The 23,812-nt window shown below is 42.2% G+C and overlaps 1 protein-coding gene across 9 annotated transcripts in view; it reads right to left on the reverse strand.

The window, feature by feature from the left end:
- Nucleotides 1-23,812, reverse strand: part of RAB6A (RAB6A, member RAS oncogene family) — a 112,449-nt gene that overhangs the window by 49,808 nt on the left and 38,829 nt on the right. For 7 of the 9 annotated variants that reach the window (XM_054523720.2, XM_054523717.1, XM_054523718.1 and 4 more), the window contains 1 exon segment: nucleotides 5,506-5,564. In XM_054523720.2, coding sequence (XP_054379695.1) covers nucleotides 5,506-5,535 — 30 coding nt within the window. In that variant the 5' untranslated portion in view covers nucleotides 5,536-5,564. 9 annotated transcript variants of the gene reach the window in all.

Consider the following 23,812-nt stretch of genomic DNA (forward strand, 5'->3'; position numbering starts at 1 on the left):
CCATTTCCCTAAGAAGCAAGGTCTTCAAAGTAAGGGTCAAAGAAGAGTGGTAAAAGTGGTAAAGTTAGGTTTTGAGGAGTATAGAGTTAGTATGAAATAGTTACTCCAAAGAGTGCTTGGTAAACGACACTAGAAACATTAATGTATTCAAGAACCAATGAGGAGAAATGAGATGACTGGGTTCATAACACGAATTTTGCCAAGCATATGTGATTGAACCAAAGAGAAGTGTATTAGTCTGTTTTGACGCTGCCGATAAAGACATGCCTGAGACTGGGTAATTTATAAAGAAAAGGAGGTTTAATGGACTTGCAGTTCCACATGGCTGGGGAGGCCTCACAATCATAGTGGAAGGCGAAAGGTACTTCTTACATGGAGGCAACAACAGAGAATGAGAGGCAAGCGAAAAGGGTTTCCCTTTATGAAACCATCAGATCTCGTGAGACTTATTCATTACCATGAGAACAGCATGTGGGAAACCACCCCCAATGATTCAATTATCTTCCACTGGATCTCTCCCACAACATGTGGGAATTGTGGGAGTTACAATTCAAGATGAGATTTGGGTGGGGACATAGCCAAACCAGAGAGGCTAGAAAGTTAAAGAATTTCCCATTGAGTCTAAGCTAAAAAAGGAGAAAGGTAAGCAGAAGACACAGGACCAGATGTTTAAAAACAACATGGAAGGGCCGGGCGTGGTGGCTCATGCCAATAATCCCAGCACTTTAGGAGGCCAAGGCAGCTGGATTGCTTGAGCTCAGGAGTTTGTCATCAGTCTGGGCAACATGGCAAGAACCTGTCTCTATTAAAAATACAAAAAAGGCCAGGCGTGGTGGCTCACATCTGTAATCCCAGCACTTTGGAAGGCCAAGGTGGGCAGATCACAAGGTCAGGAGTTTGAGACCAGCCTGGCCAATATGGTGAAACCCCGTCTCTACTAAAAATACAAAAATTAGCCAGGTGTGGTGGTGCGCGTGTGTAGTCCCAGCTATTCGGGAGGCTGAGGCAGGAGAATCGCTTGAACCCAGGAGGCAGAGGCTGTAGTAAGCCGAGATTGCGCCACTGCACTCTAGCCTGGGCGACAGAGCAAGACTCCGTCTCAAAAAAAAAAAAAAAAAAGTCCAGGCACAGTGGCTCACGCCTGTAATCCCAGCACTTTGGGAGGCCAAGGCGGGTGGGTCACGAGGTCAGGAGATCGAGACCATCCTGGCTAGCACAGTGAAACCCTGTCTCTACTAAAAATACAAAAAATTAGCCAGGCGTGGTGGCGGGTGCCTGCAGTCCCATCTACGTGGGAGGCTGAGGCAGGAGAATGGTGTGAACCCAGGAGGCAGAGCTTGCAGTGAGCCGAGATTGCGCCACTGCACTCCAGCCTGGGTGACAGAGCGAGACTCTGTCTCAAAAAAAAGGCATAGTGGTGCACACCTGTAGTTCCAGCTACTCAGGAGGCTGAGGTGGGAGAATCACTTGAGCCTGGGGGGATGGAGGCTGCAGTGAGCCAAGATCACACCACTGCACTCCAGCCTGGGTGACAGAGTGAAACCCTGTCTTAAAAAAAAAAAAAATTAGAAGAAAAATTATTTTTAAAAAATTAAAAAATATAATAAAAATAACATGGAGGAATTAATGGGTTGAAGGTTTTGATGTGAACCACCGGAGTAGAAACTATTATAGTAAAAGTACCTGAATAAAAAAATTGGAAGGATACAAGATTGTGGTCTGAGAAGAGAATACATGATTTTCAGAGAAGGTCTGAGATTATGGAAATGAAAAGTAGAGGCTAGTAGCTTGTCTATGTGAACATTACAGTTGTCTAAAATGCTGACAGGTTATAATGAAGAGCAGTACTATGAAAACAAGTGCTAAAGTATTCAAAGAAAGAAATAAAACAATCAATGTTGTTCTCAATGGTAAATGGTAATAATCACAAAAGAATAGAGCTTTTGGCCAGGCATGTTGGCTCATCCCTGTAATCCCAGCACTTTGGGAGGCTGAGGCAGGAGGATCTCTTGAGCCTGAGTTCAAGACTTAGGCAAGATGGCAAAAACCCATGTGTACAAAAAAAAATTTTTTTAATTAGCTGGGAGTGGTGGTGTGTACCTGCAGTCCCAGCTACTTAGGAGGCTGAGGCAGGAGAATCCCGTTAGCTCAAGAATTCAAGGTGGCAATGAGCTATGATCATGCCACTGCACTCCAGCCTGGGCAACAAAGCAATACTCCATCTCTTGGGGAAAAAAAAAAAAAAAAAAAGAATGGAGTCACCATCCATAGGGATTATGATTCTCACTTTACAGATGTGAAAATATGGATTCTGAAAAATTTAATAATTGATCCAAACCCATCCAACTACTAAATGGTAGAACTAAGACATAAATAAAGGTGCTTCCAACTCTAAGGCTCATTACATAGCTTTCCTAAAATAGAAATGCCCATGTTTTTGTTTTTCAGGAAGATTCAATTCAGAAGCCATATTCCTGAAATAAATACTTCAAATGTGGAAAAATACATACTAAGAGGATTCAGATTTTAAGATTACCCTGAAAAGCTTTCTAAAAAATAAAAATGGTTTAATAATCAAGACAGCAGCAGTTAATGAGTGACAGCCTTAATCAGATTAACATTTGCTATATTACAAAGACAAAGCAATTGAAATCAAGTTTTTTTCTTTAATCTATAGAATGACAAATGAAATCAAGTTTTTATGCTAACTACAATACATATAAAATGAATAAGTAGATTAAGAGTAACTTTTTTTAACTTAAAATTTTTAAAATTCATTTAACAAGGCAATTTAAATCTATGCTCCCCAATTGTTTAACAAAAACATTTCATAACTGAAAAGTAGTGGTAATAAAAAAAAATTTCAAAGAGTTAACATGGTAAAAGATTTACAATGTGCTTCGTGCCTCAAAGTACTTGCTCTTAAGATTACTAATTTATTCCTTTTAGTTTGTTCTTTGATTTTTTGTATTGAAACTGTGTAGGTTGTGAAGGCAGACACCCTTACTTGTTTCTGATCTTAGAAAGCGTTCAGCCTTTCACATTAAGTATATAAGATGTCGCATTTTTATGGATGCTCGTTACCATTTTGAAGTTTCCTTCTATTCCTAGTTTGTTGTTGTACGTTTTTATCATGAAAAGCTGCTGGATTTTGTCAAATGTTTTTTATGTGTACATTGAAATGATCATGTGATTTTGTCCTTTATTTTATTCAAATAATGTATTATGTTTATTGCTTTTTGTATATTCCATTTGTTAAATGACACATAGGCCAGGTGTGGTGGCTCATGCCTGTAATCCCAGCACTTTGGGAAGCCGAGGTGAAAGGGTTGCTTGGGCCCAGGAGTTCAATACCAGCCTGCGCAACATGGCAAGTCTGTCTTTGTTTAAATAATAATAATAATAAATGAAATAAAAATAATAGTGTATATCTTTTTTAACATATTGCTGGATTCAGTTTGGTAGTATTTTGTTGACAATTTTTGTGTCTATATTCATAGGGGATATTGGTCTGTAGCTTAATTTTGATATCTCTGTCTGGGTTGAATATTAGAGTAACTGACCTCACAGAATGAGTTGGGTAGTATTCTCCTCTATTTTTCAGAAGAGTTTTACAAAGTATTGGTGTTGTTCTCTAAATGTTTCATAGAATTGACCAGTGAAATTATCTGATGCTGGGATTTTCTATGTGGGCAGTTTTTTTATTACTAATTCTCTCTACTTATTATAGATATATTCCGATTTTCTATTTCTTCTTGAGATAGTTTTAGTAGATTGTGTCTTTCTTGGAATTTGTCCATTTTACCTGTCATCTAATTAGTTAGCATATAATTGTTCACAGCATTCCATTGTAACCCTTTTTATTTTTGAGATGGAATCTCACTCTGTCACCGAGGCTGGAGTGCAGTGGTATGATCTCAGCTCATTGCAACCTCCGCCTCCTGGGTTCAAGCGATTCTCCTGGCTCAGCCACCCAAGTAGCTGGGATTACAGGCACCCACCATTATGCCTGGCTAATTTTTGTATTCTTAGTAGAGATGGAGTTTTGCCATGTTGGCCAAGCTGGTCTTGTACTCCTGACCTCAGGTGATCCACCCACCTCAGCCTCCCAAAGTGCTGGGATTACAGGCATGAGCCACTGTGCCCAGTCAACCCTTTTTATTTCTGTATGGTTGGTGGTAATGTTCCCTCTTTTCTGATTTTAGAACTTGAGTCTTCTTTTTTTTCTTGATCAGTCTAGCTAAAGTTAGTCAATTTTTTGATCTTTTCAAAGAACCGCTTTTGGTTTCATTGATTTCCTCCACTGTTTTTCTGTTCTCTCTTTCATATATTTCTACTTTAAACTTTATTAACTTCTGTATTAAGCATGTCTTTTTACTTTCTATAGTTTTGATGTTTTGACATCAGGGTCCTTGCTGACACTGGAGGGACTGCCCCTGCCAGGATTAGCTTTTTCCTTAGAGATAGTAAACTCACCTTTGAGTACTCCTTTCATAGGCAAACCAATCAATCCAAAGCCAATACCCCAGCACCTCCTCTATGACACTGAGGGCCAATACTACACTGCCTTAATCACCTGGGCCAGGTACTAGACAACCAGGAACAGCCCCTCAACCCCAGAACCCCTGAAATTATCTGAACTAGCTAATCCTAAACCTGCTTACCCTGTCTTGTGTGCCTCTTCCCTCGAAAACCACAATCAAGGCTTTTGTCCACATTTCCCCAGCCACCCGCCTTTTAACTGACCCAGTGCTTCCCCATGTGGCCCCCTCTGGCATGGCATGCCCTCTTCTCTTGGGATCTGTGAGTATAACAAACTATCTTTTCAATGGCAATCATCTCCTGATCTATTGGCCTCACCATACAGGAATAATGATAAAATCTAAATTTTAAAATAGCTTCTTCCTTCTGTTTGCTTTGGGTTTAGTTTTCTTCCAGTTTCTTAAAGTAGAATGTTAGGTCATTTATTTAGTATCTCTTTTTTGTATAGCACTGCTTTAGTTGTATACCATAAGTTTTGGTATGCTGTTTTCTTTTTTATTAATCTCAAAGCATTTTCTAATTTCTCTTGTGATTTCATCTTTGACATTAATTATTTAGGAGTATATTGTTTAATTTCCACATATTTGTGAATGTACCAAATAACCTTCTGTTAATGATTTCTAATTTCATTATTCATTTATTCTTCATTTCAAGTGTAGATAAAAAATGTCACAGAATCCTAGGCTTGGACAAAATCTATAGAGAATATCCACCATTACTTCTAATGCCATCCTAGATGATATTGGAGATATATTTCAACAGACTTTGGAAGAGACAAATCAAACGATAAAGTTTATCCTAGGACTGGACAAAATCATTTACACATTGTATTTACACAGCATTTTACAGATTACAGAAAGTACTTTTACATCCACAACTGCATGTAAATAATTTTTTAAAAATATCTTGAATATTACTTGTAACACAAAATAGATAACAAATAAATTGGCAAAAACAAAATACCTGATAGGTGTTGTCAAAACTGTCATACATGAATCTGGTGATCAAAGATGTCTTTCCAACTGAAATGAAACGAAAAAAAGATTTGCTCAGTAAACACATTACATTGGGTTCTCAGAAAATTTTTCTACAGAGAACTGCAATTAAAGTCAATGGGAAATACCTGCAATGGTTCTACTAAGAATAATTAAAACCCATATGGCCCCAAGATTGTCAAAATGACTTTCTCCAAACACAGACAACCATCTCCCAATTTAAAAGCACAGGTAAACAGTATATAGTTGAAAGTTGAAAACATTCTGTTATTATAAACTGACATTCCTAATTCACAAAAGGCCAAGTAAGTGTTTACTTGGCCCTAACAAAAAGAATTAATGGAGGCTTAGGTCTACTTCATCTAGCAAATCAAAGTATAATCCCTGGGAGTAGAAAGGCAAAAGATACTCTTAGAAGGGGTATGAGGGCTACAAGAACTACACTGTTTTAAGAGTGAGAAAAACTGGCCAGGTGTGGTGGTTCACGCCTGTAATCCCAGCACCTTGGGAGGCCAACGTGGGTGGATCACGAGGTCAAGAGATCGAGACCATCCTAGCCAACATGGTGAAATCCCATCTCTACTAAAAATACAAAACTTAGCTGGGTAAGGTGGTGCACGCCTGTAGTCCCAGCTACTCGGAAGGCTGAGGCAGGAGAATAACTTGAACCTAGGAGATGGAAGTTGCAGTGAGCCGAGATCACGCCACTGTACTCCGGCCTGGCAACACAACAGAGTGAGACTCCGTCTCAAAAAAAAAAAAAAAAAAAAAAGAGTGAGAAAAACTGACAAGAAAAGCTGTTTTAAAATTCACTTCAAAACCAGATAGAACTCTCTACTTCTCTAGCAGAGAATTCCCAAAGATCCATAACTTCACTTTGTATTGTGAGATACATACATATATACATATTTTCTTTTTTTTTAAGACAGAGTCTCACTCTGTTGCCAAGCTGGAGTACAGTGGCATGATCTCAGCTCACTGCAACCTCCGCCTCCCGGGTTCAACCGATTCTCCTGCCTCAGCCTCCCAAATAGCTGGGACTACAGGCGCACGCCACCACGCCAAGCTAATTTTTTTTTATTTTTAGTAGAGACGGGGTTTCACCATGGCCAGGATGGTCTTGATCTCTTCACCCTGTGATTCGCCCGCCTCGGCCTCCCAAAGTGCTGAGATTATAGGCGTGCACCACTGTGCTTGGCCTGTATTGATATTTTTAGGTTAATCCATATGAAAGTATCATGAGGTCAAAAGTAGTGGAATGCTGGCAATTTCTTTACCAATAAGCACATTCTCCAAGGGCAAAAACCATATCTGATTATTTTTCTATTTTGCCAGTGGCTTGGCACAGACTCAAAATACAAAATGAATGCAAAAAAAAAATTTATCAATTAGAAAGGAACTGGGTGAATCAACATCTCTAATACTCCCCAAAATGTACTTTTTGGGAGGATAAGAACCATACCTAAAAGCCCGGGTGCGGTGGCTCACGCTTGTAATCCCAGCACTTTGGGAGGCCGAGGCGGGCGGATCACGAGGTCAGGAGATTGAGACCATCCTGGCTAACACGGTGAAACCCCGTCTCTACTAAAAACATAAAAAATTAGCCAGGCATGGTAGCAGACACCTATAGTCCCAGCTACTTGGGAGGCTGAGGCAGGAGAATGGCGTGAACCTGGGAGGTGGAGCTTGCAGTGAGCTAAGATCACGCCACTGCACTCAAGCCCGGGTGACAGGGCGAGACTCCGTCTCAAAAAAAAAAAAAAAAAAGAACCATACCTAGTCATTCATTATTGTGAATTAAGTAACTTGATTTCAAACCAATTTTTAGAGACCAGATCTGGCCTCTACGTCTCGCTCTTATATGCCATATGAAAACCTGAGGAAAAGATTAGGCCAAACAGCAAAGAGGCCCACAAAATTACCTACTCCAAAATATCTTATTTAGAAGAGCCTAAAATAGCAGGCTGAAGAGAAGAGCTATAACTAGCTTCCCTAGACGCTAGGCAAAAGCAAACTCATCTTTGGGAAGAAGCCACCTTTTTTTTTCCTTTGAGACAGAGTCTCACTCTGTTGTTACCCAGGCTGGAGTGCAATAGTGCAATCATGGCTCACTGCAGCCTCTGCCTCTCAGGCTCAAACACTCCTCCCACCTCAGCCTCACAAGTAGCTGGAACCACAGACATACGCCACCATGACCAGCTAATTTTTTGTATTTTGGTGGAGACAGAGTTTCACCACATTGCCCAGGCTGATCTCCAACCGCTGAGCTCCAGCGATCCACCTGCCTTGGCCTTCCAAAGTGTGGGGATTATGAGCATGAGCTACCACGCCCGGCCTGGAATATTCTTTACCCTAGGCTCCTGGGGTTCTAGGTGGCCAAGAGCATTGTCCAATATCAAAATAACTTTAAAATGAATTCAAAAACAAAGCATCAATGGAACCACTCCAGAAAAAAGAGTTCTTGTCCAGACCTTCTTGCTATACAACAAAAGATTGGCAGCTGGTGTTTATCTTTTCCCTTCAAGGCTTGGGGAGGAGGTTAGCAGCTTTATAGATAAGGCAGTCCTGATCATAAACTCAACTGCATTTGCACAAAAGAGTAGAATTAGCCTAGCCCTTCTTGCCTTAAATGCTGGTGCTTGTTTCGCTTCCTTACCAATAAATGTCCTTTGTGGCATTTTTTCCCCCAGAACAGGGTATATTTGTCTGCATTAAAGACCTGTTCAGGTCGGGCATGGTGGCTCACGCTTGTAATCTCAGCACTTAGGGAGACCGAGAAGGGTGGATCACTTGAGGTCAGGAGTTCGAGACTAGCCTGACCAACATGGTGAAACCCCGTCTCCATTAAAAATACAAAAATCAGGCTAGGTGCAGTGGCTCACGCCTGTAATCCCAGCACTTTGGGAGGCTGAGGCAGCCGGATCATGAGGTCAGGAGATTGGGACCATCCTGGCTAACATGGTGAAACCCCGTCTCTACTAAAAATACAAAAAATTCGCCAGGCGTGGTGGCGGGCACCTGTAGTCCCAGCTACTCGGGAGGCTGAGGCAGGAGAATGGCGTGAACCCAGGAGGCAGAGCTTGCAGTGAGTCGAGACTGCGCCACCGCACTCCAGACTGGGCGACAGAGCGAGACTCTGTCTCAAAAAATATATATAAATAAATAAATCAGCCAGGCGTGAGGGAGTACGCCTTGTAATCCCAGCTACTCGGGAGGCTCAGGCACCAGAATTGCTTGAATCTGGGAGGCAGAGATTGCAGTGAGCCGAGAGTGCACCACTGCACTCCAGTCTGGGTGACACAGTGAGACTCTGTCTCAAAGCAAACAAACAAACAGACCTGTTCAGGCAGCTATCCTTTCTCCTCAATGATTTTCTTTTCTTTCCCCCCGAGATGATGTCTTGCTCTGTCACCCAGGCTGGAGTGCAGTGACGCAATCTCGGCTCACTGCAACCTCCACCTCCTGGGTTCAAGCAATTCTCCTGTCTCAGCCTCCCAAGTATCTGAGATTACAGGCGTGCACCACCACGCCAGGCTAATTTTTTTATTTTTAGTAGAGACAGGGTTTCACCATGTTCGCCAGGCTGGTCTCAAACTCCTGACCTCGTGATCCGCCTGCCTCGGCCTCCCAAAGTGCTGGGATTACAGGCATGAGCGTCCATGTCTGGCCTCAATTATTTTCATGGCATCTGGAAACTTGTCTTGGTTGGCAGAAGCTGCTTCTGCTGTTACATTGATTTTTTGTTGTTGTTGTTTTAAGCCAAGTCTTTCAAAAATCATCAAGCCATCCCTTGCTGGAATTAATTCTCCAGCTTCAGATCCTTCACCTTCCTTTTAAGTTGTCATACACTGGTTTCACTTTTTCTCAAATCATATTACAGTCTATATTCTTATAGCAATTCTGCACCCATATAAAAGCTGTATTTTAGGCCAGGCGCGGTGGCTCACGGCTGTAATCCCAACACTTTGGGAGGCTGAGGCGGGCAGATCACCTGAGGTCAGGAGTTCGAGATCAGCCTGGCCAACATGGCAAAATCTCATTTCTACTAAAAACACAAGAATTAGCCAGGTGTGGTGATGTGCGCCTGTAATCCCAGCTACACAGGAGACTGAGGCAGGAGAATCGCTTGAACCCAGGAGGTGAAGGTTACAGTGAACCGAGATCATGCCACTGCACTCCAGCCTGGGCGACAGGGTGAGACACTATCTCAAAAAATAAAAATAAAAATGAATAAATAAATAAATAAATAGAATGGACAAATTGTGGCATAGTCATAAAACGAAATATTACAATGGCAAAATATCCTAACATGTAAAACTGTATGAACAAATTTCAGACACTACATAGAGTGAAAGACGCCAGATACAAAAGAATATATACTCTGTAATTCTATTTATATGAAGTTCAAAACTGGTAGAATTAATGCTGATAGAAGTCAGAAAAGTTGTAAGGGGTTTCTAACTAAGAAAGGGAGCCAAGGAATCTTCTAAGTGCTGGTATTAATCATTACAAGGGTGAATAAAAAAGTAAAATTTCCAACAAGCCATATATTTAAGATTTGTCTACTTTATGCCCTTTACTGGATGTTATACTTTAAAATAAAATCTTTTTCTCAAAGAGTAAAACACTTTACTATATATGTATCATTCCCAATAAAAAGTGTATATATGTATGTAGCTATCAAGAACCCCTGATATACTGTGACAAGAAGGGCACTTCACCTTGTGAAGTGAGAAAATACCCAGTTAATAGCGGAGAAAAATTTACCCAGTTTATCAAGTTTTTGTTTTTGAGACAGAGTCTCGCTCTGTCGCCCAGGCTGGAGTGCAGTGACACGATATCCGCTCACTGCAACCTTCACCTCCTGGGGTCAAGCGATTCTCCTGCCTCAGCCTCCTGGGTAGCTGACATTACAGGCGCCCACCACCACGCCCAGCTAGTTTTTGTATTTTTAGTAGAGACAGAGTTTCACCATGTTGGCCAGGCTGGTCTCGAACTCCTGACCTCAGGTGATACACCTGCCTCAGCCCCCCAAAGAGCTGGGATTACAGGCTTGAGCCACCGTACCTGGCCAGTTTATCCAGTTTAATAGTGAGAAAAAAAACTGACAAACCCAAATTGGAGATAAGTCTACAGCAGCAGTCACCAATCTTTTTGGCACCAGGGACCAGTTTCATGGAAGACAATTTTTCTATGGGAGTGGGGGAGGAGGAACGGTTGATGGTTTCAGGATGAAACTGTTCTACCTCAGATCATCAGGCATTAGATTCTCATAAGGAGCATGCAACCTAGATCCCTCACATGCACAGTTCACTATAGGGTTCTCGCTCCTATGAGAATCTAATGCCCGCACTGATCTGACAGGAGGTGGAGCTCAGGCCCACTGCTTACCTCCTGCCGTGAGGCCTGGTTCCTAATAGGAGAAATCTAAAATCTAGGAGAGAAAAAACTAAAGGAGAGTGTCTCTCAGTAAAAGTAGGTAGGAACAAGACAACTACAAGTTGAGTATCTCTTAACCAAAATGCTCAGAACCATAAATATTTCAGATTTTAGAAAATTTGCATTATACTTGAGCATCCTTAATCCAAAAGCCTGAAATGAGAAATGTTCCAATGAGCATTTCCTTTGAAAGTCATGTCTAAATATAAAATTTTGATGCATGTATTTGTAAATCATCTCTTAAAAACTACATTTGCATTCACTATGCTGCCTCAATGCAATCTCCAGAAACAAAATAGAAATTCTAACACAATTTCAACATTTATAATAACATTCCTAAAATCACACCATCTGCACCATGCTGATTACACACTCTTGCAATTCTGTGAAGGCCAGACACGACAATGATCTCAGTAGGATTCACATTCCATTTGACTGTATCAACAACCACTGGCAAACAACTTGGGTATAAATTCTAATTCAAATGATAGGGCTAAATCTTTGAAACGTTTGTAGCCGAGGGCAAATATAATAGCAAAATAATCCTACTCACTTATATTTCTTCCTTTTAATGAAAACATACTAAATGCCAGGGATTGAAAAATGCTGGGGATATAAAAACAATCAGAACATAGTACTTGCTAAGGTTAAGTCAGAGCGACAAAGTTACTGCAGTGTGATAAAAAGTACAAGAGCATGTTGTGAATGGGGGCAGTCTTCTATTATAAGGCTAGAAGGTAAAGAAAAACTTTCCAGAGAAAAATGACTTTAAACGTGAGGTCTGAAGGAGACTTTAGCTAGAAGAAAAAGAAGGTATCTCAGGCCTTTAACAAGTACCATGAGTATTAGAGAGCTAACTTAGGAAGCTTTATTTATTTTTCCAATCTTATTTGGAAAGAAATAAATTTAAATATGTAACTCTACTTATATACGAGATTACCTAAATTCTTCAAGAATAAATCAGACAAGTAAATCTGCAATGAGCCATATGCAGGACATAATCTTGAAGTTACAGGCCCTCTAACAGGATTTTGCTGCTAATATCAAACCTATCCCAACCTCAAAAGTCTACTTGAGAGAATAAGCAATATTTGAGGAGGCGGTTTCTGGAATCCCAACCTTGCCTTAAAAAAAAAAAAAAAAAAAGAGAGAGAGACAGAGAGAGATAAATCACATACCATACAATTCACCTACTTTTTTTTTTTTTTTTTTTTGGAAACAGAGTGCAGTGGCATGATCGTGGCTCACCATGGCCTCAATCTCCTGGGTTGAAATAATCCTCTGACCTTAGCCTCCAGAGTAGCAGACGATACAGGTGGAAAGTGCTGGGATTACAGATATGAGAAATTCACCCTTTTAAGGCCAGGTGCGGTGGCTCATGGCTGTAATCCCAGCACTTCGGGAGGCCAAGGCGGGCAGATGACTTGAGGTCAGGAGTTTGAGATCAGCCTGGCCAACATGGTGAAACTCCATCTCTACTAAAAATACAAAAATCAGCCAGGTGTGGTGGCAGAGACCCATAATCTCAGCTACTTGGGAGGCTAAGGCAGGGAAATCACTTGAACCCGGGAGGCAGAGGTTGCAGTGAGCCGAGATTGTGCCACTGCACTCCAGCCTGGGCAACAGAGAAAGACTCCATCTCCAGAAAAAAAAGAAAAAGAAATTCACCAGTGAAAGTAATTCTAGATGAAGGTATCTCCTAACTGAAAACAAGTACAGTTGGCCAGGCATGGTGTGGCTCACGCCTGTAATCCCAGCACTTTGTGGGAGGCCACGGTGGGTAGATCACCTGAGGTCAGGAGTTTGGGACCAGCATGGCCAGCATGGTGAAATTCTGTCTGTACTAAAAATGCAAAAATTAGCCAGGCATTGTGGCTCATGCCTGTAATCCCAGCTACTCGGAGACTGAGGCAGGACAATCACTTAATCCTGGGAGGCAAAGGTTACAGTGAGCCAAGACTGTGACACTGCACTCCAACCTGTGCAACACAGTGAGACTTCGTCTCGAGAAAGAAAAAAAAAAAAACTAGCCAGGCGTGGTGGTACATACTGTTGTCCCAGACACTTGAGAGGCTAAGGTGGGAGGACTGCTTGAGCCCAGGAGGTCAAAGGTACAATGAACAGTGATCATGCCACTGCAGTCCAGCCTAGGTGACACAGCGAGACACTGTCTCAAAAAAAAAAAAAAAAGAAGAAAGAAAGAAAACAAGTGCTGGGACACAAAGCAAGTCTCAACAAATTTCAAATGTTTTTAAATCATATACAACGTATTCTCTGCCCTCAGTGAAACCGAACAAGAAATTTATAACTAAAAGATATCCAGAAAATGTTGAAATGTTTGGAAATAACGTAATGTACTTCTAACCCAGAGGTTCAAGAAGAACTCACAATGGAAATTTAGGCTTGGTGTGTTGGCTTGTGTATGTAATCCCACCACTTTGGGAGGCTGAGGAGGATCGAGTGAATACAAGAGTTCGAGATCAGCCTGGGCAAATAAGCGAGACCCTCTCTCTACAAAAAATTTAAAATTTACTAGAGTGTGGTGGCATGCACCTGTAGTCCCCTACTTGGCAGGCCGAAGCAGAAGGATTGCTTGAACCTAGGAGTTTGAGGCTGCAGTGAGCTATGATCATGCCACTGCACTCCAGCCTGGGTGACAGAGCAAGAACCTGTTTCTAAAAATCATCATCATTTGAGCTAAATGATAAATCATTATAACATATGGCAAGCACTGCCCATAAGAGCCAAAGTGCAGAAACAAGCCAAATGTCCATCAACTAATAAACAAAACGTGGTATATAGATACAATGGGATGAAGTATTGATAATATGCTTCAAAATGAATGAACCTTGAAAACACTACACTAACTGAAAGAGGTCAGTCACTAAAGACCACATATTATTGCCGGGCATGGTGGCTCACGCCTGTAATCCCAACACTTTGGGAGGCCAAGGCGGGTGGATCATGAGGTCAGGAGTTCAAGACCAGCCTGGCCAACATGGTGAAACCCCGTCTCTACCAAAAAAAATACAAAAATTAGCTGGGCGTGGTGGCGGGCGCCTGTAATCCCAGCTACTCGGGAGGCTGAGGCAGAGAACTGCTTGAACCCGGGAGGCGGAGGTTGCAGTGAGCCGAGATCACACCATGCACTCCAGCCTGGGCGACAGAGGGACACTCCATCTCAAAAAAAAAAAAAAAAAAAAAAAGACCACATGTTATTAGTATATAGTAAAAACCACTAAACTGTATACTTGATACAAGTAAATTATACGGTATGTAAACTTTAGCTCAATAAAGTTGTTATAAAAATTTATGCAGGTGATGGTTGTACTAAATGTGAATGTTATTTTTTATTTTTTTTTTACTTATTTATTTATTTTTAATAGAGACAAGGTCTCACTAAGTTGCCCAAGCTGGTTTTGAACTCCTGAGCTCAAGCAATCCTCCCACCACGGCCTCCCAAAGTACCAGGATTATAGTCGTGAGGCACCATGCCTAGCCGGTACTACAATGTGAATGTTCTTAATGCCACTGAACTACACACTTAAAAATGGCTAAAATGGTCACGGACAGTGGCTCTTGCCTGTAATCCCAGATACTCGGGAAGCTGAAACTGGAGGATGCTTGAGGCAAGGAGTCCAAGGCTAGCCGGGCAACACAGCAAAACTCCATCTCCAAAAACATTTAAAAAGAAATCTAGCCAAGCATGGTGGAGTAGACCTGTAGCTCCAGCTACTTGTAGGGAGGTTGAGGCAGGAAGATTCAAGCCCAGGAGTTTGCAGCTACTATAAACTGTGATAGTGCCACTGCACTCCAGCCCTGGTAACAGGGTAAGATCCTGTCTCAAAGTAAAAAATAAAATAAATATCCAATATTGAGGCCAGGTGCGGTGGCACTTTGGTAGGCCGAGGCAGGCAGATAACTTGAGCTCAGGAGTTTGAGGCTAGCCTGGGCAACATGGCAAAACCCTGTCTCTACAAAAAATACAAAAATTAGCCGGCATAGTGGCACACACTTGTAGTCCCAGTTACTTAAGAGGCTGAGCCCAGATGATTGCTTGAGCCTGGGAGTCGGAGGCTGCAGTGAGCCAAGACTGCGCCACTGCACTCCAGCTTGGGCAACAGAGTGAGACTCTTGTCTCAAAAAACAAAACTAAACTAAACTAAACTAAACTAAACTAAATATTGGGGCTGGGCACGGGGGCTCATGCCTGTAATCCCAGCACTTTGGGAGGCTGAGGTGGGCAGATCACTTGAGGTCAGGAGTTCAAGATCAGCCTGGCCAACATGGTGAAATCCTAGCTCTACTAAAAATACAAAAATTAGCCAGGTGTGGTGGCGCATGCCTGTACTTCTAGTACTCAGGAGGCTGAGGCACGAGAATCGCTTGAACCTGGGAAGTGGAGGCTGCAGGGAGCCAAGATCACAGCACTGCACTCTGGCCTGGGAGACAGACCAAGACTGCAAAAAATAATAATAATAATAATTTAAAAATATATATATATATATATAAAAATACTGGAACACCAAAGATAACTAAAAAGTAAACTAAAAAAAAGGTTGATTAAAAAAAACTTTTTTAAGAGATGGGGTCTCACTACATAGCCCAGGTTGGTCTCGAACTCCTGGGCTCAAGTGATCTTCCCGTCTCAGCCTCCCAAATGCTGGGATGAGTCATGAGCCACCAATGCACTCAGCCTGATTTTTTTATTTTTTAGTTTTTTGAATCAGGGTCTTGTTCTGTCTGAGGCTGGAGTGCAGTGACACCAATCATGGCTCACTGCAGTGTCAAGTCCCTGGGCTCAAGAAATCCTGCCACCTCTAAGGTTGATTATTAAAAGTTAGATAAACTAATTATTGGGGCCTCGAGAAAACCGAGGGATATTAATTTAAAAGATAAGTTTTATAAGTTGTAAAGTAAGTCCTCACATAATATACTCTTGAAGGATACCTAGCATTCACAGAATCTAAGACTGGTATTTGCATAAAAAAGAGAAGCCTCAGGCCCGGCGCGGTGGCTCATGCCTGTAATCCCAGCACTTTGGGAGGCCCAGGCGGGCAGATCACAAAGTCAGGAGATGGAGACCACCACCTTGGATAACACAGTGAAACCCCATCTCTACTAAAAATACAAAAAATTAGCCGGGCTTGGTGGCACACGCCTGCAGTCCCAGCTACTCAGGAGACTGAGGCAGGAGAATCGCTTGAACCTGGGAGGCAGAGGTTGCAGTGAGCCGAGACTGCGCCACTGCAGTCCAGCCTGGGCAACAGAGCAAGACTCTGTCTCAAAAAAAAAAAAAAAAAAAAGAGAGGCCTCAATTAGTCTACAATCTATAACTATGATAAATTCTGACCTGCTTCATAATTCTTGGTCAATAACATTGGCCAGATAGTATTGAACTAGACCAATTAGATATTTATATGTTTTACTTTTTCCCACAAAAAACACTATAAAAAATTAATCCACTATGATAATGGTAGCTTAAATCATATGCTATGATTGTAGTAACAAAGCCAAGCAAAAGACACTATCTAGTCATTGTTCCATCCTGGTAACAAAGACAGTTGAGAAAAGTACCTAGGGATCACAACAGAAAAGCTCAGCTGCAAGCAAACCTCACTGCAATATCATATCCAAGGGCGTCTCACCTAGGTGATGCAATTCTAGAGGAAAACAAAATCAAATAAACCAAGCTAATGCTACTTCAGTGTAACTTACCTAATCAATAAAACTAAAGTTTAAAAATCTAGTAGCCTTTCTTTAAAAGACCTAAATTGAATCAAGATTTTTTGTTTCTCCTTAAGTTAATTTTTTTAAAAAAAACTAGCTGGCCAGGAGCGTCGGTTCACGCCGGTAATCCCAGCACTTTGGGAGGCCAAGGCAGGCGGATCACCTGAGTTCAGGAGTTTGAGACTAACCTGGCCAACATGGTGAAACCCCGTCTCTACTAAAAATACAAAATTGGCCAGGCGTGATGGCACGCGCCTGTAATCCAGCTACTTGGGGGGCTGAGGCAGGACAATCGCTTAAACCTGGGAGGCGGAGGTTGCAGTGAGCCGAGGTCACGCCACTGTACTCCAGCCCGGGCAACATAGTGAGACTCTGTCTTTAAAAAATAAACAAAAAAACTACACTACACCTGTACAGTCGTATTTAAAAATGGAGAGAATGAATGTGGTTGTATAGAAAATTTGTTAAAATAAGTAATTTCACATCTATGGCTCAAAAGTTGTTTTTAATAAAAGTGGTTTCTCCACAATAATATTTATTAGATCTACAGTATGAATTTCCAGCATGATGAAAGAGACATCCAAAGTAAAAACAAAAAATATTTACCTGACAAAACAAAATATACTCCTTCCCCCCGCCCCCCCAACAGAGTCTTGCTCTGTCGCCCAGGCTGGAATGCAGTGGCGCAATCTCGGCTCACTGCAAGCTCCGCCTCCCGGGTTCACGCCATTCTCCTGCCTCAGCCTCCCGAGTAGCTGGGACTACAGGCGCCTGCCACCACAACTGGCTAATTTTTTGTATTTTTAGTAGAGACAGGGTTTCACCGTATTAGCCAGGATGTTCTCGATCTCCTGACCTCGTGATCCACCCGCCTCCGCCTCCCAAAGTGCTCTGGGATTACAGGCGTGAGCCACCTCGCCCGACCCTCCTTTTTTTTTTTTTTTTTTTTTGGAGTGCAATGGCGCCATCTTGGCCCACTGCAACCTCCGACTCCCGGGTTCAAGCGATTCTCCTGCCTCAGCCTCCCAAGCAGCTGAGATTACAGGTGCATGCCACCACGCCTGGCTAATTTTTTGTATGTTTAGTAGAGACGGGGTTTCACCATGTTGGCCAGGCTGGTCTTGAACTCCTGACTCCACCCACCTCGGCCTCCCAAAGTGCTGAGATTACAGGCATAAGCCACCATGCCCGGCCCAAAATATATTCTTACCATATGATCCAGCGACCATGCTCCTTGATATTTACCCAAAAGAGCTGAAAACATGTCCACACAAAAATCTGCACAAGAAAAAAAAAAAAGGACGTACATGTATGTTTACAGCTGCTTTTTATTAGTAACTGTCAAAACTTGAAAGCAATCAAAATGTCCTTCAGTAGGTGAGTGGATAAACAAACTGTGGTATATCCACACAATTGAGTACTATTCAGCACCAAAAAGAAATAAGCTATCAAATCATAGAAAGACATGCCAGAACCTAATGTGAACTATTAAATGAAAATATCCTACCTCAAAAGGAATGCATACATGATCCAACTACATAATACTCTGGAAAAGACAAAACTGAAGAGACAGTAAAACATCAGTGTTTGCTAGAGGTTGGGAGTGGGGAGAAGTAGACAGAGCAGAGGATGTTTAGAGAACTGAAAATATTCCATATAATACTATAATGGTAGATACATGTCACTATGTATTTGTCCAAACCCAAAGAATATACAACACCAAGAATAAATTCTAATGCAAGCAATGAACTTTGGGTAATTAATGATGTGTCAGTGTCAGTTCATTGACTGACTAATGTACCATTCTAGCAGGGGATGTTGATTACGGGGGAGATTAATGCATGTGTGGAGGCAGGAGATATACAGGAAATATCAGTAAGTTCCTCTCAATTTTGCTGTGAACCTAAAACTGATCTAAAAAATTAAATCTTAAAAAATTTCATTTCATTTTGTTTTAATTTTTTATTTCTTTTAGACAAGAAGAGAATGTGATTTAAAAAGAAAAACAAAATTAAAAAAGAAAAAAATAAAATAGGCTGGGCATGGTGGCTCACGCCTGTAATTCCAGCACGTTGGGAGGCTGAGGCAGGTGGATTACTTGAGGTCAGAGGTTCAAGACCAGCCTGGTCAATATGGTGAAACCCTGTCTCTACTAAAAATACAAAAATTAGCTGGGCGTGGTGGTGGGCACCTGTAATCCCAGCTACTTGGGAGGCTGAGGCAGGAGAATTGCTTGAACCCAGGAGGCAGAGGTTGCAGTGAGCCGAGATTGTGCCACTGCACTCCAGCCTGGGCGACAGAGCGAGACTCCGTCTCAAAAATAAATAAATAAATAAATAAATAAATAAATAAAACAAAATAGAAACAGGGTCTGGCTATGGCTGCCCAGCCTTGTCTCAAACTCCTGGATTCAAGTGATCCTCTCGCTTAAGCTTCCCAAAGTGCTGAGATTACAGGCGTGACGCACCACACGTAGACAAAAAAACTTAACTACATAAAAGCTGCAGACAAGAAAGATACATAATGGTAAAGACAGACTACTGATTACTCTTATCAAAGAAAAATGGGCCGGGTGTGGTGGCTCACGCCTGTAATCCCAGCACACTGGGAGGCTGAGGCAGGTGGATCACCTGAAGTCAGGAGTTCAAGACCAGCCTGACCAACATGGAGAAACCCCGTCGCCACTAAAAATACAAAATTAGCTGGGCGTGGTAGCACATGCCTATAATCCCAGTACTTGGGAGGCTGAGGCAGGAGAATCGCTTGAACTCAGGAGGTGGAGGTTGCAGTGAACCGAGATCGCCCCATTGACTCCAGCCTGGACAACAAGAGTGAAAATCCGTCTCAAAAAAAAAAAAGAAAAAAAAAAAGTAAACAAATACATCAATGCTCAAATGGCTATTTCTCACTTCATTCCAAAATTATTAAATGCTAGGAAATAAGGAGGCTGGGGGATAAGAATGCAAAAACAAATACGAGTAAAGCTCTGAGCTGAAAGGAGCTTACAATCCACTGAAGAAAACAAATATGCACACATATAAGAGAGTGAACAAGATAAGAAAGCACTGTAAGGCCAAGCACGGTGGCTCACGCCTGTAATCCCAGCACTTTGGGAGGCCAAGACGGGCAGATCACTCAGGATTTTGAGACCAGCCTGGGCAGCATAGTGAAACCCCATCTCTACTACAAATACAAAAAAAAAAAAAAAAAAATAGCCAGGTGTTGTGGTGGGCACCTGTAATCCCAGCTACTCCAGAGGCTGAGGCAGGAGAACTACTTGAACCTCGGAGGCGGAGGTTGCAATGACCCAAGATTGCGCCACCGCACTCCAGCCTGATCAACAGAGCGAAGTCTGTCTCAAAAAAAACAAAGAAAGAAAAAAGAAAGCAAGCAAGCACTGTGCAGTGTCCAACCTCCATACTAGCAGAGGTATCCTTCTTCAATTTATAAAACATTGCAGGGGTCCCCAGTATCCATAAGATAATGTTAAACTTTTAGCAGGTCATCAAGGAACTTTATGTCAAACTTGAGTTTGAAGCCAGGTGTGGTGGTGTGTGCCTGTAGTCCCAACTACTCAAGAGTATCACGTGGGAGGATCACTTGAGCCCAGGAGACTGAGGCTTCAGTGAGCCATGATCACCGCAGCCTGGGCAACATGGTGAGATCCTGTCTCAGAAAAAAACAACCAACCAAAAAAAACCACTTAATTCTGAGCCTAGCCTCCAGTCTCATCTCACACCTTTGACAAACATAAACCTCATCTGCCAATTACAGAAGGCTATTCATTATTCTCCAAGCATACCATGTACTTTAGAAACTCCGAGCCCTTGCTCACGTAACACAATTTTGTGAAACTTTTCTTTCCTGGTTACATTATTAGCTCATAAAATTGATATCAGATACGGTTCTGCCTGAAGGAAAAAAAACTAAATTATCTTTCTAAATTACTTTCAGCCTAAGATTGCATCTCTCTAAGAATTTTAGATTAGCCAGGTGCCGTGGCTCATGCCTGCAATCCCAGCACTTTGAGAGGCTGAGGCAGGGTGATCACTTGAGCCCAAAAATTCAACATGGACAACATGGCAAGACCCTATCTCCACAAAAAATTTTAAACTGGACGGGCGTGGTGGCTCACGCCTGTAATCTCAGCACTTTGGGAGGCTGAGGTGGGTGGACCATGAGGTCAGGAGATGGAGACCATCCTGGTTAACAGAGTGAAACCCTGTCTCTACTAAAAATACAAAAAATTAGCCGGGCATGGTGGCGGGCGCCTGTAGTCCCAGCTACTAGGGAGGCTGAGGCAGGAGAATGGCGTGAACTTGGGAGGTGGAGGTTGCAGTGAGGCGAGATTGCACCAATGCACTCCAGCCTGGGTGACAGAGGGAGACTCCATCTCAAAAAAAAAAAAAAAATTTAAATTAGCCACATGAAGTAGCACATGCTTGTGGTCCCAGCTATTCAGGAGGCTGAGGGAGGAGGATCACTTGAGCCCAGGAGATCAAGGCTGCAGTATACTCTGATGACACCACTGCACTCCAGCCTGGGCAACAGAGTGAGACCCTGTCTCCAAAAAAAAAAAAAAAAAAGAATTTTAGATGGCAGCAGGACTTTTATTTTACTCCTACAACAAAGTCAACATACTTTTATAATTGTATCATAAGGACAAAAAGAGAAATCAAAATAGTTTGCACTCTAAAAGAATATTCCAGTGGAAAGTTCAAAATAAGTACTGGGGCTGGGTGCGGTGGCTCATGCCTGTAATCCCAACACTTTGGGAGGCCGAGGCCGGCAGGTCATGAGGCCAAGAGATCGAGACCATTCTGGCCAACATGGTGAAACCCCATCTCTACTAAAAATACAAAAATTAGCTGGGCATGGTGATGCACACCTGTAGTCCCAGCTACTCAGGAGGCTGAGGCAGGAGAATCGCTTGAACCCAGGAGGTGGAGGTTACAGTGAGCTGAGATCGCGCCACTGCACTCCAGCCTGGCGACAGAGCGAGAATCCATCTCAAAAGAAAAAAAAAAAAAGAGTAAAGAGTACTGGCATAAGACTGACTACTAGCACAAGACTCACTTTATCAGCATTATTTCACTCAAACACTTAAGTGTAGAAATTTTAAATAAAGCATGATCCATCTTTTCTTATGGGGAAAAAATAAGAAAAATTGGTAATATAAGGACATTAACACTATCTCAAAGTATCTTATTAATGCATTTATTTACTAGTTTACCTCTCTCAACTACACACGATAAAATAAGAAACATGAACTGTATTTTTCTTGTTCATAGCTGTATACTCAGAGAGTCAGTTTCTGCCTGGCACTGAATGAATTAATTAACCAATGGAGAGAAACTTCACCAAGTAGACTTCATTCAGTACTTTAGGTAGTTAATGTGGTCCAGAGTTTGGCCTAAAACAACTTTGCATTCTTAGAAAAATGAAAGTGGATACAACTCACAGAGACATAAAATTAACCTTAAGAAATAGAGATACAGGCCGGGTGCAGTGACAAACGCCTATAATCCCAATACTTTGGGAGGCTGCAGCAGGTGGATCACTTGAGGTCGGGAGTTCGAGACCAGCCTGACCAACACGGTGAAACCTTGTCTCTATTAAAAATACAAAAATGAGATGGGTGGATCATCTGAGGTCAGGAGTTTGAGACCAGGCTGGCCAACATGGTGAAACCCTGTCTCTACTAAAAATATGAAAACTTAGGCATGGTGGTGTGTGCCTGTAATCCCAGCTACCCAGGAGGCTGAGGCAGGAAAACTGCTCGAACCCGGGAGGCAGAAGTTGCAGTGAGCCAAGATCACTCCACTGGACTCCAGCCTGGGTGACAGCAAAACTCCATCTCAAAAAAAATAAAAAAATTAGCAGGGCATGGTGGCATGCGCCTGTAGTCCCAGCTACTCAGGAGGCTGAGGCACAAGAATCGCTTAAACTCTGGAGGCAGAGGTTGCAGTGAGGCGAGACTGTGCCACTGCACTCCAGCCTGGGCGAGAGTGAGACTCCATCTCAAAAAAAAAAAAGAAAGAAAGAGAGATGCAAAACAATGAAGATCAGTCAAGTGCAGAGGTCACACCAGTAGTCCCAGCTAACTACTCAGGAGGCTGAAGTGAGAGGATCACTTGAGCTCAGTGAGTTCAAGAGCAGCCTGGCCAGCAGAGGCCCCATCAATTTAAAAGAAAAAAAAAAAAAAAAAAGCTGTTGTAAGCTAAAAAGAAAAGAAAAAAAAGTCAAATTTTCTAATTTATAGTAAGAAATAACTTTTGTAAGAATGAGAATATTCATCATTTTTTCTCCTTCAAGCTGTATATTTATGATTTATATGCTTCTATGTATACTATATATCAATCAAACATTTTCTCTACACACACACAAAAAAAATAGCCAGGCACAGTGGCACATGCCTGTAGTCCCAACTACTAGGGAAACTGAGGCAGAAGAACACTTGAGCCCAGGGATTCAAAGTCAGTGTGCTATGATTGTGCCACTACACTCCAGCCTAGGTGACAGAGCAAGACTCTGTCTCTTAAAAAAAACCAGCACTTTGGGAGGCCAAGACAGGAGGATCAATTGAGCACAGGAGTTCAAAACCAGCCTGGCAACACAGCAAGACCTGATCTCTGCTAAAAATAAAAAAATTTAGCTGGGGATGGTGGTATACACCTGTATTCCCAGCTACGGTGAGAGGATTGCCTAAGCCCAGGAGACTGAGGCTGCAGTAAGCAGTGATCACACTACCATCACACTCCAACCAGGGAGACGTAGCAAAACTCTGCCTCGAAATAAATTTAAAAAAAAAAAAAAAAAATTGAGTTGTAGAACCAGACTACTGGGTTGAAATCCCAGCTTGCCTACTTACTAACCACGCAACCATGAGACAAGTTAGTTAATCTCTCTGTGCCTCAATTTCCTTATGGTAAAATCAGAATAACAGTAGTACATGTAGTAGGACTGTTTTTTTTTGTTGTTGTTTTTGAGACAGAGTCTCGCTCTGTCACTCAGGCTGGAGTGTGGTGGTGCAATCTTGGCGCACTGCAACCTCCGCCTCCCGGGTTCAAGCGTTTCGGCCTCCCAAAGTGCTAGGATTACAGGCG

This window comes from Pongo abelii, chromosome 9 (assembly GCF_028885655.2).
Source record: "Pongo abelii isolate AG06213 chromosome 9, NHGRI_mPonAbe1-v2.0_pri, whole genome shotgun sequence".
In the NCBI taxonomy this organism is placed as follows: domain Eukaryota; kingdom Metazoa; phylum Chordata; class Mammalia; order Primates; family Hominidae; genus Pongo; species Pongo abelii.